This window comes from Fundulus heteroclitus, chromosome 11 (assembly GCF_011125445.2).
Source record: "Fundulus heteroclitus isolate FHET01 chromosome 11, MU-UCD_Fhet_4.1, whole genome shotgun sequence".
Classification (NCBI taxonomy): domain Eukaryota; kingdom Metazoa; phylum Chordata; class Actinopteri; order Cyprinodontiformes; family Fundulidae; genus Fundulus; species Fundulus heteroclitus.
Genome location: NC_046371.1, coordinates 30,054,619 through 30,071,395, shown reverse-complemented (window position 1 = coordinate 30,071,395; position 16,777 = coordinate 30,054,619). Strand labels below are relative to the sequence as shown.

Genomic DNA, 16,777 nt, shown 5'->3' with positions numbered 1-16,777 from the left:
TATTTTAGCAAACTTGGATAAGGTTCCTCTTCAGTTGCAGCAACTAGCTTTAGTTTGCTGTCTGTAAAACCTATAGCCAAACAATCAGCTTTTCACAGTTAAAAAGAGACAACACATGGTTGTTGATCATAAATTAGTGATACAATATCTTCACACTTTGTGTAAGGTTCAACATCTTGTAGATAGTTGTTTCTGTATAATTTTTGTTAATGACAGAATACCCTCTGTATAATGAAATTATGCAAAACGATACAGTATAATAAAGAGCGATTTCACAATTTTAATTAATAGGGGTGGAGCTAATATGTCGAGATGTAACTCATTATTGTTTTCATTAATTCAGTGATTATTTTCCCAGCTGGCACATTTATCCGATTGAACCCTTCCCAACCGTGTCTGGAGAGATTGGTTTTACGAAACAGACTCACCGTCTTCAGTGGGCACGTAAATGTTGAGGTAAAGGCAGTCCTCGCTCTGGTTCTGGACGTAGGTCGCTGCGGCATCCAGGTTGTCCGTGAACCACACCGGCAGCATAATCTCGGGTAAAATGCCGTGCACATTCTGGGGGCACACAGGCGCAAACTGGGTGGCGTTGCGTATCTCCTGCCAGGAGCCCGGGGCCTCTGGCGGCTGGAAGCGCCGCTCGCCGATGGGTGCGGTGGCGTACGGCACGCCTAAGAACTGTTCCACTGGGCCCAAGATCTCATTGTTCAGCTCCTTCCTGACGCCGCGGACCTTTCCGTAGCTGGTAGAAACTACGGGATGTTTCAGGTCGATACGCTGAGAGGAAGAGAGAGTCAGGTGCAGCACTATTCCCAGGAGCCACATTAGACAGGGTTTGGGGGCCTGTTGAGAAGAGTTCAGACGCTTCCCCCTGTAGCCGTGGTGGCTGGCAGCATTGAACGGAAAAATGAACATTTCCAAAATAAAACTATTGGACTCAGATCACAGGGACTGTGGCTAGGATAGAGGGGAGATCAAAGGCCCAGGGGGTTATAGGGAAATGACAAAGGCAAAAGGAGGAGATGTGGAAGGGGGGCAGTAAAAGGCGTTTCTATGGAGACATGAGGAGGTGATGGGACGGGGAGCATTCTCAGTTAGACGCTGTGGGGTCATCCGTCTTGCTCTTTCAAACTAAGTCCAGCGTTGCAGTCAGGACACCAATTAAACCTGAAAGACACAGACAAGTTGCAGATTGTGGTAAGCATGGCTGAAAAACGGCGTTGTCAGACATCTCATTGTGTTGAAGGGTTGCGGTTAGGATTACACGAGCCAAGCCCCTAAGGACCAGCAAGATGGAGACACAACCTAAACATCACTAAGCTTTGGATAAAACCTTTAGATAAATTCAGAAAATATAATTATACTGTTATATGGCATAATAACAAAATATATTATGAAGACGGATTTGTTAGTCCAAACTTCGAAATGCAAAAATCTGTTGCAAATGGTGTTTACCATTCTGACTGAATGATTTTTCCAGCTTTTGGAACAACAGATGGCAAACAGACACTGCCTGAAATACCAGCAGCCTTCACTTTATCAGGTGAAAATCAACAAAGGCATCTTTCCGTCCGGTGAGATGATGTTTTATCGGGTGCTGGTCATTTTGGCCCATCACCTTTTCTTACTGTTGCAGTTTCACGTGTTTCGCATCAGACTTTTAAAAAGGTCCATGCATCAATTTGAACTCACTTTTGAAATATTTGATATCTAATTTGACAATGGATGATTAAATATTGATGTCTACTGTAAGGAAAGCAGGTCATAGATCACATATATTATTGCTTGATCTGTAGTTTAAAGTCATACTTTACAATATTCAACAGCTACTTTTTGTTCTGATCAATATTTGGACCAGTTGAATCTTATGAAATGTGAAATTAGGACATCCTGATCAGGTAAAAATAACTGAGCAACTTCCTGCTGAGACATATTTATTCGTGTCATACAACCATGTGTCCTTATGAAAAGACAAAGTAATGAATGGAGAGTTGACATAAAACCTTAAAAAGTGATGACGGAATTGTTTCACTTTTTAAAATAACATTGGTCTATAAGCATTTACTTGACAAATTGCAGTTAAGTAATAATCAAAATAAAACAAAAACGTTTTTTGGGGGTAGCTGCCTTTGGGATTTCAGTTCATAACTTTTTGTTAGCAGTCATACCCAATCTGTTTCAAAATGTATTATGTTTTTGTGAAGTGTGTTTGGGTTGTAGCTTTACACAAGTCTCAGCATTTTTAGAAATGTTCAATATAATACATATTTAGGTTCTGACACATTATACTATGGCAGATATCCACTCTAATGACAGGACACAAACAACTGAAAAACAAAAAAAAAAAAACGCTTGAATAGTAGTAACACACTAAAAAGATAGTAATAAACAAATTAGTCTCCAGAGAAAAAAGAAACCTGCCAAAGCCCTTGCACTTTTTCCAGCCATCCACTGTGTCAGAGTTAGTCTTTCCCTCTCAAGTTAGTTCAGCTTCCTCCTGCTTCCACGTCATTACAGATGAATGGGCTGCGCTTATCGCAGTCTGGCTTTGGGAGTCGGAGCCGTTTAGGTGAGATAAAGGCTTTATGTGGTGGTAACTGTTGGTTAAATGCTACCTCATCCCTCCGCCCTCGACCCCGCAGTGTCCACATCTCCATTTTCAGTCAGCTAGCAAGCAAGGGGAAGGACCCTCAAACACAGAGAAGACTGTGTGCAACATCAGAAGAAAACGTTGAAGTTGGTGATGTGAGAGGTTCTCTGTTTCTTTAGAACTGAAAATGAAATTTTTTTTTTTCATTAAAGCTGCTTGAAAGAAGCCAGCAAAAAAGGAAGACTCTGCATCACCCTGGGATGTGGGATGGGATGTGTCGTGACATTTTTAATCCTTTTTTAAAAGTTAACAAATCATGCTGAGAAATCTAACAGAAAAAATTATGATATGTAACTGTGCAGACCAAATTTTTTTCTCTCCAACAAAGGATCTGTTGGTGAATTGAGTTAGCTAGTACAGCTATATCTCTTTTGGCTATCTTAAAAATAACCGAAAACTATTTTTTTTTTACTGACTCTTTCTAAAGAGTGCAACTCATACATTATTTAGATTCATTTCAAACATTGATTTATTTTAAGGGTTCGTTTCTTCCGGTGTTGATTATAACTTACAGTTAATGAGAACCCCTAAGACAGTTTGGCAGGAAATTAGAATATTACATAAGATCAACTGAAAAAAAATAAAATCTTTTTGACACAGAAATATTATGTTTTATTCATTTTATAGCCTACACAATTATAGGAATACTGCTGACCTGGCAGCTGTCCAGCACACAGTCATCAATACCTTCCACAAGGCGGGTATGCCACAAAACATCATCGCTATAGAACCCTGTAGTTTGCAGCGTTCTGTATGCAAGCATGTCAATGGAAAGTTACGTTGAATGAAAACATGTGATTGCAAAAGGCACAAAAAGAACAAAAAAACAGGCAAACTTGAGAGGGTTGAGAAACAAATCTGATAATGAACTGCATGAAGAGCCACCAGACACAGGGCATACAAAAGTTGAATTCCTTCTGTTAAGCCACTCCTAAACAGATACTGTCAGATGTGTCATAACATGAGAAAAAGGACTACCGCTCAGATGACCAAAATCCTCTTTGTACATAAAAGTACATTTTGCCTTTCACTTTGAAACAATCCTGGAGTCAGGAAGAAGAGTAGGATCCAGGTCACTGGAGGTTCAGTTTCCAAGTTTCCACTGTTATTGTTGTTGATCCACTGGGGTTTCCCGCAGTGTAGCCATCTACCAGGAAATCTTGGAGCACTCCATGCTTTCCATTGCTAACAAGCTTTATGGAAATGCTGATTTCATTTTCAAGTAGGACTGGGCAGCTGCCCACGCTGCCAATACAGGCTTTAATGACCATGACTGACCACTTGTTGGACAATTAGCATACTGATTGTCCAAACTGGCCTGACCTAAGCCCTATAGAGAGTCTATGAACTAGGTGGGAGCTATAATTAAGAGGAGGAGGAGTCACACCAGAGTCAACCGTGCAAACAAGCTGAAGGATGCCATTTAAACGACATGGCCTTTCTGAACACAACACAGGCTGATCTCCATGCCATGCTGCACTGATGAAGTAATTCAAGCAAACTGATCCCTGATCAAGTATTGAGTGCATATATTATGAAGTACATGGATATACTGTTCTGTAGACTAACATTTTGGAATTAATTTTTTTTTCTTGAGCTAATGCAATATTTTGACTTTGTGAGAAAGAAAAGTCTGGGCTTTCATTAACTGGATATCTTGCAGAGATGAAATGGCATTGGATTTTCTTCAGATGCACCTGTAGTTGATGTAAACCCGGCTTTTACACGAAACATGAGCTGCGAGTTGAATAGGTTTATCATTTCTAACTACACACTCTCAATGTGTCTTTTTTGCTGTAGCCTTCATTTAATTGTATTTTTGTGTTTCCACCTAGATGTCTATATACGATTTTTGTGTTTATCCTTAAAGGATGGATACTGATATAAAGAAATATAGAAATAATCATATGTAAATAGGCTGTGTGAATAACTGATAGTGAAAACAAAAGAAGAAATAACAGCAACAATTTCCCGAGGACTTCCTCAGACCTTGGAAACGGAACCCCAGCTGCTACATACATGAAGCAACCAGCCAGATTTCTTACAACTACCTGCACAGTATGTGATTTATTCAAGTGTTAAACACAAGGTCTTAATTTCGCTTCAAGCCATACAAGTTATGGACGTCCCGACTCCTTTCCAGGGTTAAAAGTTTGAAAGATATTTTTTTATAAAGAGTGCAACTCAAGCTCCCTAAATGAGAAGACTGAAGGAATGACAGGAAAAAAAAGCAGATCATGGCAGCCAGGTGCAGAATCAGCTAAGCATGTAATTCAAACAGAATCCAGCAAATATGTAGTGAAGCTTGATATATTAATAGAGAACTAATAAAGAAAATCAGAAATTCACAAGCGTAGCATCATACACTCTTAGAGACAAAAAAAAAACGTAGCCATTATATTGAATACTGTACACACTAAAGATTGGGAGATCAAATAGTCAAATAGTCGTAAATCACACAACAGCTGCTGTTTCTGCTCATTGCCTGCATTGGCTATATTTGTGTACACATTTGGATTTCAGAGGAGCCATCTGTGTTTGTATTCTGCTGGTAAATGTGAATGAACATATGGCACAAGCCCAAGGTCAGAGCACCTCTAGTATGCCACAGTAGCTGCAGAGACACTTGCGGAGGTATATCCTTCCTGCCGATTTCAGAGACGGGTTAAATGTTCTCCGCCTGTCACAATGCTCTCTGTTTTCCTCGTCTTCTCTCATGCACAACCAATGATGTACACGGACATGTGTAAAGTCCAATGATGCATCAAACGTTGCACGTCAGTAGAGACTCGACGGTGAGCACAAATGGGTCTGTTCTCAACCTCTAATGTGTGCGTCGCAAATAGCAGTACCTTAACATCCCTAACATCTGTTCCTGTTAACCATCCGTGAGCTGCAACGGCACCAAATGCACATCTATGCACATAAAACGGGATAAACAGGCACAAAAATCAGCAATCTGATGTAAGCTGCTTTTCCTTCAGTTTTATATAATAGATATTTCTGTTGAACGAGGCTTTGGAAGAAGGTGAGACTGGCTTCACAGGGGGATACCAAAATAATGATATGGTCTGAGTGGTTTGCTAAAAGGTTCAATGGATGTTTTTTTTTTTTTTTAGTATTCCACGTTAGTTTTTTTTCCAACCCATGTAAAAACGCCATATTTTAAAAGTCGGCATTTGTGAACAAATCAGTCCTGCTGAATTATTAAAAGGACACAAAGTTTTTAACTATTCTTGTAAAATTAGATCATTACGTGTTGTCGTGCTCTTTAAACATGCAGTAAATGCAGGAATCTGTTTAATGTATATGCAGTGGTAATCCATAATCAGTAAATAACCTCTACAAAAGTAACATGTAAAGGGCCTATGTTAAAAAAAAGTCATCACTTCCCTTGTTAAACTCTCATATTGCAATAAAACACAATTTTCGGTAAGCTGAATTTAATTTCACCAGCCACACCCAAGCTTGATAAGTGTCAGAGTCGTATAATCAAGAAAATAGCTTGCATAGATATAGAATAACAACATATAGGAGGCTATATGATCTCAAAAAGCAACACATAATGCCCTGATAAAAAGACATTCAAGAACAGATGAGACACATTGACAAAAACCTTGACATCTTTCCATCTGGAAAGGGTTACATCTTTGGACTTAAGTGAACTACAGCAAAAGCCAATATTAAAAAATGTAGACAAAAAATTAACAATTGTTAAACCTCCCAGGAGTGGTTGGCCTATCAAAATTAATCCAAGAGCATCTTAATGACTCCACTCACTTGCCTTAGTTAGGGTCAGTGTTCCATTATTTAACAATAAGAAAGTGACCTGGCAAAAACTGTGTCCATAGAATTCCAATGGCTAAAACCACTGCTGACCAAAAATAAGTCCCATCTCCTCTTTGACTTTCATCTGAGCATTCTACCTAATATTTTCAGAAAGTCAAGATGTTTTAGGCAATATATTTTTGGAAAGATTGCAACCATTTGTCTTAAAACAGAAGCCTAGCACAAAATGAATGTCAGACATGGTATAGTCTAATTGACCGGAGCGGTTTTGTTGTTTCATGAATCGGTGACTGTCATTGGTGATAGAACCAGGATTTCAACTCTTTAGCAGAAACTCCAGAAGGAGCTTACTCGACCATCAGTTCATGACCTTAAACTCAAGCACATCTTGGTTATGCACCCGGACAGTTATCTGAACAACGCAAGCTATTCCACATATAAATTGCTAAAAAAAAAAGCAATAAAAAGCCTAAATAAAGGTTTTAGAGCGTTGAGACCTAAAGCTAACAAAAAAGAAAAAAAAACTGTGGCATGATCTTAAACAACTCGTCCAGGGTCAAAATCTTCCAGTGTGCCTGAATTAAAACTATTTTATAAAGGAGAGTTGACCAAAATCCCTTCATTGCAATGTAAAAGATTTACTGGCAGCTATTACAAATGCTTGATGGCAGTTGTTGCAGCCAAGGCTGGCACAACCAGTTTATTAGTAGATACAATCCTAATTTGAAAACTGCTCTTTGTATTTTCTAAAGTTATATTTGTATGATCCTAAAATGTTTGATGTTATTAACCTTTAAAATGTGTTTAAAAAGCAAAAACATCAAGAAATGCATGGGGGGGTGGGGGGGTGGGGTATTTTTTCCAGAGCACTCTTTTTACATGAGGTTACATGCCTGCTTGTCGTTGTTTCATCAGTTGTCGGACGATTCTCTGCACAACTCGGTTACACAATATTCAAGCTTTTCCTGCAGAGCTTGGTGTATAAACTGACTGAACTATATATTTTTACACAGGCACATTTTACAGTTCTCCATTAACTTCATCATCTTTGGTTCTTATTATTTAAAATATTTGCTGACAGCCTTATTGACAACACATTTAACAATGTTGTAAATACTACTGCTGCGTAATGGAGCAAAGCTCTCTGCTGACAGATCTTTACTTGTGTGAACTCATTCTAAAAATCTCAAACAGGCTCCTATTTGATTTCCTGCCATTTCTGAGAGTAAAAACCATGTAAAAAGTACTACATCTTTTCTGGGATGTAAATGATTTATGTAGATGATTTGAACTGCAATGGCGACTTAACCTACTATAGCTATGTTGTGTTGATTTAACTGCTAAATACAGTGAAATATTGTACTGTCTGGAAGCCTCTTTTGCCTATTGGCAATTTATTACATGAGTCTTTTGACACAATATTTAAACCTGGCCTATTTTCTCACCAAACATTTTATTATGGTTACATAATGACAATTAATACTCTTGATTTCTCAAAGTACACACCTAAATGAACACATAAATACCAGCAACAGGGATTTTTCGGTTGCATACGGCCCAGAAATAACTGGCCTATGGAAAAGCAATGGACATTTTGTACCTTTGTATATAGTTGAGTGCATGTTTTCATTTTATTCTACATTTATGACCGTATGTTACTAATTTTTCTGTGTTCTTTTTCTGTTTGATAACAGAAACAGCAAGTATTTTTACCCTTTTATATTGACCTATTACTCCACATTTACATTATTCCATTTTTATTATAGTCCCCAGTGTGATTTCCCTTTGATATGTTTCACTTAAGTGAAGCAAGGGGGGATGTATGGAGGAAATCATCAGTATGGTACTGAAGAGAATGGCCTGATCTCTTATTATTGCTCAATTAATTAATTAAGGTTGAATCCTGTTTGTATTAATAACTGAAAACACTGTCCAAAGAATGATTAGTTCTAGAATGTTTTTACTGAATCACAACAGAGGTGAAGTAAGGTCAAAGGAACTTTAGTTGAACTACTCTTGGCTCCTACTCTGTTGCTGTTTTTTCCAAAGATCTGTTTATAAGACTTCCTAGAAATGGAAGTACACACACACACCATTTCACTCACACACCCTTCCAAGTAGGGAGGGAGGACTTTGGTCCGGAGCAGCGCCTGTGCACAGTAAGCGATCATGTTCCCATTTACGTTATACTGTATCCCTATAAAGGCTGAAACACAGCAATCCCCATATTGTGGGGATTGCTGTGAAATGAAGATGACTGTAAGTCTGGAATAAACTAATCCCCCTGCTGGTCACTGAAGAGAAGTTGCGGAGTCTGGTTTTTCGCCTGTGTTTTATTTCTTCTTAAGGTTCTATCCTCCCCTACAGCTTTACCATCCACAGCCCTACAAGTGAGAACCAAGATCTTGAAGTGTACTAGAGTAGATTGAGAGCCATAAGACCAATAGAGCTATAAGACCAAGCGTATCCACAATTAGAGTTTATACTTTTCTGGGGCTCAAACAATGATTTCAGTTTTATTTTTATTTAGTAGAACAAACTCTTTAGCCATCCAAGTTTTACACAGTCTAAACATGTACGTAAGACATGCTGTTTCAACACCTCATATGGCTTAAAAAAGATGTAAAACTGAACACCATCTGCGAAAATATAAGGGCCCCAAAACAGAACCCTGAGGTACACCAAAACTAAGATGACTTAAGGAAGACCTAGAATTTGAAGCGGCCAAACACAATGAACGATCAGACACATACTGTATGAAGGAAACCACTGTTAGGCAGGTCCTTATACTCCAGCCCAATAACTCTACCTGTCAAGCAAGATCTGGTAGTCAACGGCTACGGTTAATTTGGTTATGTCCAATATAAGGAGGGCAGATTGATTTCCTGTGTCACTTTGCACCAAAACATCATTAGAGACCATAACAAGAGCTATAGCTGTTAGCTTTTACAAAATCCTCATTGAATCACCAACAAAAGAGCAGGGCACATACAACTGACATTCCTAGAAGGTACAGCTGGTTATTAAATGTGATTTGTTCAAAGGCTACCACTACAAGATTCAGTACCCCTGCGTTGTAATCTGTAACAGGCATATGATGTACTGACAGTGCAGACACACAGTCGGCAATGGAGCATGGATGAAATATTTAAAACAAGTAAGGAACACATTTGTCCATTTCAAAATATAGCCCAGTCTGAGGCACTTCTTGTCAGTTACCATCACGACTGATTCATTTGCTTTGAGACCAGTGCTAACTTTAAGTAAAATAACTCTCTGCAGCCAACATGTAATTTAGGGTCACAGCATCTGGACATGCTCTGTGGAATAAAAACTATCAAACTTATTTCAAATCAAATGGGTAATTGAATACAACAACTTGACTAGAACAATGGGCTTGATCATATGATTTATCGCATTACTAAAGACTGAGGTCCTGAAGATTTTGCAGATTTAATTCGCTATAACTGAAAAAAGTTGGAAATGTAATCATGAAAAGCTTTAAAAAGTATTTCTTCAAATTTTTCTGCTTTGTCACATTTACAAGATCCGCATAAAAATAATAATTTTATTGCTAGCGAAAAATAACCTGAGTAGATACAAACTGCAGTTTTCAAATGAGGATTTCATTTATTGAGGGAAAAATTATTATTACTATGAAAAAGTTATCGAAACCAATCTGACCATGTCTGGAAAAGCATCTGCCGCCACAACTAATAACTGCTTGTGTCCGCCCTTTATGGCCTTTATGGTGTTTGCAATAAATGGCCAGGAGTATCTTACATCACCCTGTATTACATTTTTTACTTTTTAAAATCGGTTTAGTTCAGCCTAAATTGGAGGACCTGTGATCATGAACAGGCTTTTGAAGGCCATGTCACAGCATCTACTTTAAATCCAGAATTTTACTAGCTCACTCTAAAACCTTCAGCTCCATTTTTAGCCTTTAAGAGGTGGACTTGCAGGTGTGTTTTGGATTATTGACTTGCTGCAAAATCCAAGTGAGCTTAAGTGTAAGGTCTCAACTCAACCTGATGGATGGATGTTCTCCTTCAGGACAGAATATACTTCTATAAGTCTTGGGGGTCATCAAGATTTTTCGCCAAATTGAGCTGGGCCTTTGTGTTCTTTTTGAGTCAGGGGTGTTTTTGGCCTTGGAGCTGTCGTATACAACCCATTTCTGCCAAGCCTCTTTCTTATTTTTTATTTTTTTTTTTCACAGAAACGGAAGTCCTAAAGATTCTGCTGACAGTTATCCCTGGTTTTCACTGGAAAGGTTTTTAATTGAAAAGATGATTTTTTTATTCTATGGTGGCTGGTTTATCATGTTACAGACATTTTCTCCATCATGCAGAAAATTGATATATTACTCAAACATTCAGGACTTAGGGCCAAGGGCTAACATCTGTGACATTTAAAACACATTATTTTCTCGAGAAGGTATGTTTAAAAGGGGTTACTCCATAATTTGTTCTACATATTAAACTGATATTTATTACCACCAATGTCCTTTCTAACTGATGAGGTAGCTGTGAAACTATTAAACTAAGCTCTCCTGTTCTCAAGAGTTGTTCAGTCAGCCGGACTCAATATGCCACTGTTTTCACCTTCATCACACCACAGCCAGAGGACTTTAACAATATTCACGAGGAAGTGTCTCCTATAAGTTATTAGAATTGCAATTAACACAAGAAATGACCGCGCACACCTCGTTCGAAAAGGGATAAAGTCCGTCTGGACGGACTGTGACCGTGCAGCAGAGGCCGAGCTCAATTTAAATATCAGGTCAAAACCAATTAAATGTCCCTATTTTTCCCCCACTACAAAAGAGCGTAGGCATGCAACACACCACGACTGAGGGAAGGGAGAAAAAAAAAAAACAGCTCCCCATTGATCAAGCAGAGGTTAATTAAGGGGGTCTTAATGAAGCATCAGTGTAGGGTTATTAAAGCAGCAGCAGGGATCATAAAGCAGCAGGCAATAGTAGCAGATAGGAGATGTTAAAAGAAAAGGCCCTCGGTCACTGTTGGACCAGTAAATCAACGTTGCCGCTGGTTGGTGCTGCTTTGTGTAAAAAATGAATTTATTTAGCACTTGTGGATAATGGGGGAATTCCCCTTTGTCCGGACCCTCTCTGCACCAACGCAAAAAAAAAAAAAACAGATAAAGTTATCTTGACAGCTGCTGCCTTGGACTCTTAAAAAATTTGCTATGGCTGAATACCTCTGCCTTTGGGCGCTGTTATTTATCTGCTGTCTTTCTTTTTTTACCCTGTTTGGTAATTACACGCAAAAAGAATGTGTCATAACGACACCAGACAGAGGGCACAGCCCGGTGACAGACTAATTAGCGGTGATCTAGGTGAAATGTTAGCTGTTTTAGCATGTTTGGAGGTGTTTGCGGGTGAAGTACACAGTTTGAAGGAGCAGTCTGACAGCAGCTCTGCACCCGCGCTTCGAGCCAATTCAAGAACGAGATAGCCCACAAAAGTTAGCAGCGTCGTTATCCTCCTCATTCAGTTTAAACAGATAAGATGGTGCTTGCACAAGCGAAAAACAGAGGAAGACATTATTACAAAATGTATTTTTTTTCCTTTTTTTTTTTTTTTACAAAATGCTTCCACCGTCGCTTAGTTTCCTCCGTGGGAGAAACGCTGACAACAGCCCAGTTTCGCTGTAGCATCGCTCAAAGTACCCTGTACGTTGGAGGAGTCCCAGGCAACATGCTGTCAACGCGCGTCTCATGTTCGCTATGTGGGTGGGTTATGAACATTTTTGTCTGACTGATTCACTACCGTCTGTGACAACCTCATCCAGCTGACAACCGAATGCCTCTCGCTTCATTTCAATAATGTCTGCATAGTAATATGCCATCAAAGCGGAATGGATAGACAGCTATTTAGGTCACCAATATTATGTGAAAATAATGGCTTGAGAAAGCCTTTCAAAAACCATTTTATTTAGGCTCATAAATGTGCAGTGCGGTGTCGGATGCTGGTGCAACCGTTCGCCGGTGGTTTATTTAAATGTTTAAAGGTGTCACATTTAAACTGTTTCTTTTCACATTTGAAACTCTCGCGATGGGGGTTTCCGACATTGACTGAAATCTCAGTTTTTCTTCGCAGGTTCTGATGGGTTCCTCGCTGCATTTCTTTTACATATATTTCCTCAAAAGGATTTGAAATTGCCACAACATTGGCGATGAGTCTTTGATAATGTTTCTGCAAGAGTTTGTGGGTTCATGACGTTGACTGGAAAGCCTGGCAATAGGGGAAAGGTTTCCTATCTCAGAAACTAAAAAAAAAAATCAAGTAGTGAGGGCATTTATAAAATAGCAAGGTGTTAAACTAAAATAAGGTAGAGGTTGATTTAAATATGACTCAAGAAGAAAGACGAGAGAGAGAGAGAGAGAGAGAGAGAGAGAGAGAGAGAGAGGTGTTGTGGCTAAAAGAGAGGCAGGTGTAGGGAAACACATGGTTTTTACACATGTACATGTTTTGATTTTTTTTTTTTAGTAATACACAGAAAATAGCTTGTGACTGGAATCTGAGAGTTTTCTGGTTAGTATCTTGAAATTTTTTTTTTTTTGCAAATGGTAAAATGTAAGGCACGTAAGCTATACCAAATCACACTGACAACAACACTCTATTGTGGATGCTGTTGCTAAATGAAGAACAAATAACATGTAGCTATTTCATCATCAGTTAGACGTCTAAACGTAAATTGAAAGTCAGGGGGGAAAAAAACAGAGATTTAAGAAGCTATTTAAAATGTAACTATATTTTATAGCATCTTGATAGATGTCTGCGGTTCATTCTGACTTTGAGACAGACAGACCTTCAGCAGATAACAGGATGGCTGACTAGAGAAAAGCAAAGTTGCTCTGCTAGCTTGCTTAAAAAAAGCGAAGCCCTGTTTTCTTTCACATACGAGGCATGATGCCCCCCTCTGCTCTAAATCTGAGTAGATAACGAGGCTCACAGCAGGAATTTCAAAGGCTGGTAATTGATCATAATATTTCAATGTCAAGAAACGTCAAAGTTTGGTATCACTAGAAAAGATGAGAAGAGACCCTTCCTCTGCCGCCTGCCACATGAAGTTTAGAAGTAAATCCAAACTGGAAGACTCGCCCCAGCCTCTCCTGCATTCCCCGGCCGTCCCGTCATTCACCTGTGCTTCAGTCAATCTGTGTCAAGTCCTCATCCTACTTCAGCCAATCATCCTTCAAGGCTTTGTTCAAAAAGCTCTCCATCCGTGGAGTTTCCTGCTCTTCAGCTGAGCTTCGACCAACATCCACCCCATCTCCTCCTTCATGCCCTCAGGCTCCTCCTGGCTTCCTTCTCTGGCCTCCACCAGCAGTGTCCGGTCCCCGGGTGAAAGACTTTACTAATCCTAATCCTGAAATGAACATTCATGCATTTAGCCATTCGCAGCTTTCATGTCTTCTGCCGGGGTCTGAGTTACCTGACTCCGCCAGATAGATTTGCTCCGCATATCCATCTGGAAACCTTCTGTTGAAGTAATTTTGGGAAGGGGCGAAAATACTGGTTAGCTGATTGGCCCATGTTGGTGATAGACGGGCCAAATAAACCAATCAGATTTGTCGTTACTCTGTTACGAGCGACGACGAAAACACAACCACAAGCCAAGCTACTCTTGCTGCTGCAGGTAAAGGCTCGTTAGCTCAGCAGAGAAATACTCTGTAATTCCGATAAAACTTGCTCGATAGCCACGCTAACGCTAGTTTCATCGGCTGAAGCCGCCATGTTCTTTAGACTGAACTGTCGCGCTTCCCGTTGCGTCACACCTCAACCCGCCTCAAAGCCAACGCTGATTGGACGTTCGTTTGGTGAACGGCTCCAAATTTTCTTTAACGGAGAGTAGCCAGACTGATCTGCGAGTAAAACCTTGAAAGCTCGCGAGATCAGGATGGTCTCACGAGGCTAGGGTCTGAGTGCCAAAGAACTTTTCTCATTAAATCCTTCTAATTGCCTTTTCTGTCTATGTGAGCCTTTCCAGATCGAAATACCTACACCCAAAATCTGTAACGGAAAACATCACATATTACCATCACAAAAGGGGGAAACAGTCATGGTAAAAAAAAAAAAAAAAACATCCTTTTTAAACTACAGGGACCAAACCTTTGTGGGAATGAAAGAAATGTTTCTGCAATGGGTTCCCTCGTAGAGGCCATAGATCTTTTTGCAAAGCTTTTCTGGTCTCGTTACATTATTCCAGTTGTCTCCAGCTGCTCCTACAGTGCACAGAAAATGGGTCAGGGGTCCTTTTCCCACTCTGAGTGAGACTTGTCTTATGAAATATGAATACATTTTATTGGACTTTTACTTTAACAACAGCAATGTTAGTGATGCCCTGTGTGTATCCAGCATAAAGATGCCCACCTTAAACAACCCTACAAACTAAAATCAACAACTCCTGCTGTAATGGACTAAATATTAAAATTACACTATTATGTTCCAGTACTTCCCGACAACATTGTGCAACAGTAATCTCATCATAATGTGAATTATGTTTCACAAAGGTATTTTAAGGCGATACTAGAGAAGTGTTGGTGTGGCTGGAGTTTTTCGTGGCTGTATTAAGCTTAGAATAACAAGCCTATTGCTTTGCTTTACAGGTCAGCTGGCTGAAAGAAGGCTGCTACATTGTTCTCATGCTTACATAAAATAACAACGCGTCTGTTTATAGTCACAAAAAACATGTACAGTGAGCGTGTGGTAACTGAGGAAGCGCTGGTCATCAGTCATTTCATGGTAATGTTTTAAAACTACAATAAGCAAGCAGCTAGCTGGCTGGCAGGCTGTTTAAAAAAAAACTGATTTTGTTAAACATACAGTATTTATTTTAACGGATTGTGTTAATAGCAGGAGCAGACCATTAAACCGCGACATCTCTTCCAAATGTTATGATACCCTGACAATCCAAAACTAACCCATGACCACGAAAGATAAGAACCTTTAGTCCCATCATGGTTAAACTGAGTTGCAATATAGAAAGACGTAATGCAATTGACTTCACATGGAGCCATTTTAATACGCTCGCAACACAACCAGTGACCCCCCCTCCCCCTTATGTGCACGGATAATAATGAAGAGCCTAAAATACTTTAGTTCAACAACAAAATTGAGAATAAATGCCTCATACAATAAATTTAAAACCACAAAGTAAATCTTTTTTTTTTTTATAATCGGTTCTGAAAGATATGCGTACTGACATCTGCACATTCCAAATTAACAAACAAACATGACATTACAAGTGAATAATGAGTCCAAGATCTCTCAGATCCTTATCAATTGCTAAAACTCAATGGTTTTATCGATCTGCGATTCCTTTGCTACATTTTATTATAGCTCCAGAATATTTGCACCTGTGTGACTCATTCGCCATTTTTTTTTGGAGCACACAGAACGATAGCTGCCACCCTTCAAAAAGTTATGGTGACATGAAAGTGGAGGTACAGTCAGCTGATTCTGTTTTGCTTCTGAATGGTACCGTTTCATGTTTGTTGCATTTTAAAATATCTCGGTTTAGTTTCACACATTACGTGGCTTTTCTACACCTCCATAACTTTTTACTATACAGAGTGATAGATTTCTCCTTGTTACTTTGTTACTTATTCACCATAAACTGTCTGCAAGTATATGCTGAGTTTTGCCTTTTGTGTCCCTTAAAACTAGGTCAATAGATTAATATTGAAATGACCAAGTTTTGATATTTGTTATTTGAATTGTCACTGTACACATTTATAATATATCTTACCCCCAAGTCAAACACTAACTCTCATATCAGTTCAAACCAAGTCAGCATCCATTGTACCAAATGAGAGTTACATGGGATAATGAGTCTCTAAGATGCAGTAATCTAGATAGATAAGTCATGAGTCATTTTAACCTCTAAACGTTAGGTACTATAAAAACTTAAACTTTTCTTCCTTCTTTATTAGGCTGCAAATTTTATATTTAGACCCAAAACATAAAAAAACATAAATGAAGTACCTAAGATTTAAAAGGCTCGCAGTGGAGCGAGTTGTCACAAAATCTTTAATTCTTTGATTGAATATCAAACAAAAACAGCAAAAAAAAAAAAAAAATGTCAGAATTGCAGCGTTTCTTTCTAACAAATTATTATGTATGACAAAACCTCTTTTTTTATCAAGCTTACCGATGCTGAATAAAAACTAGTTTGATGTGTAACTTAACTGAGCTCTTAAAGCAGTCTCTGTTGTCACAGTAACAAGCATGTCCTTTAAATATTTATATCACATTATAAATAATACATTGTGGCAACTGTCTGATAAAATTGCATTCAAAATGAT

The 16,777-nt window shown here is 38.9% G+C and overlaps 1 protein-coding gene across 2 annotated transcripts in view; it reads right to left on the bottom strand.

The window, feature by feature from the left end:
* nlgn2b (neuroligin 2b) overlaps positions 1-16,777 on the bottom strand; it is a 116,551-nt gene that overhangs the window by 78,968 nt on the left and 20,806 nt on the right. For both annotated transcript variants that reach the window (XM_036143357.1, XM_036143358.1), the window contains exon 2: positions 429-1,170. In XM_036143357.1, the coding sequence (XP_035999250.1) occupies positions 429-918 (490 nt within the window). In that variant the 5' untranslated portion in view covers positions 919-1,170. The remainder of the gene's footprint in view (positions 1-428; positions 1,171-16,777) is intronic.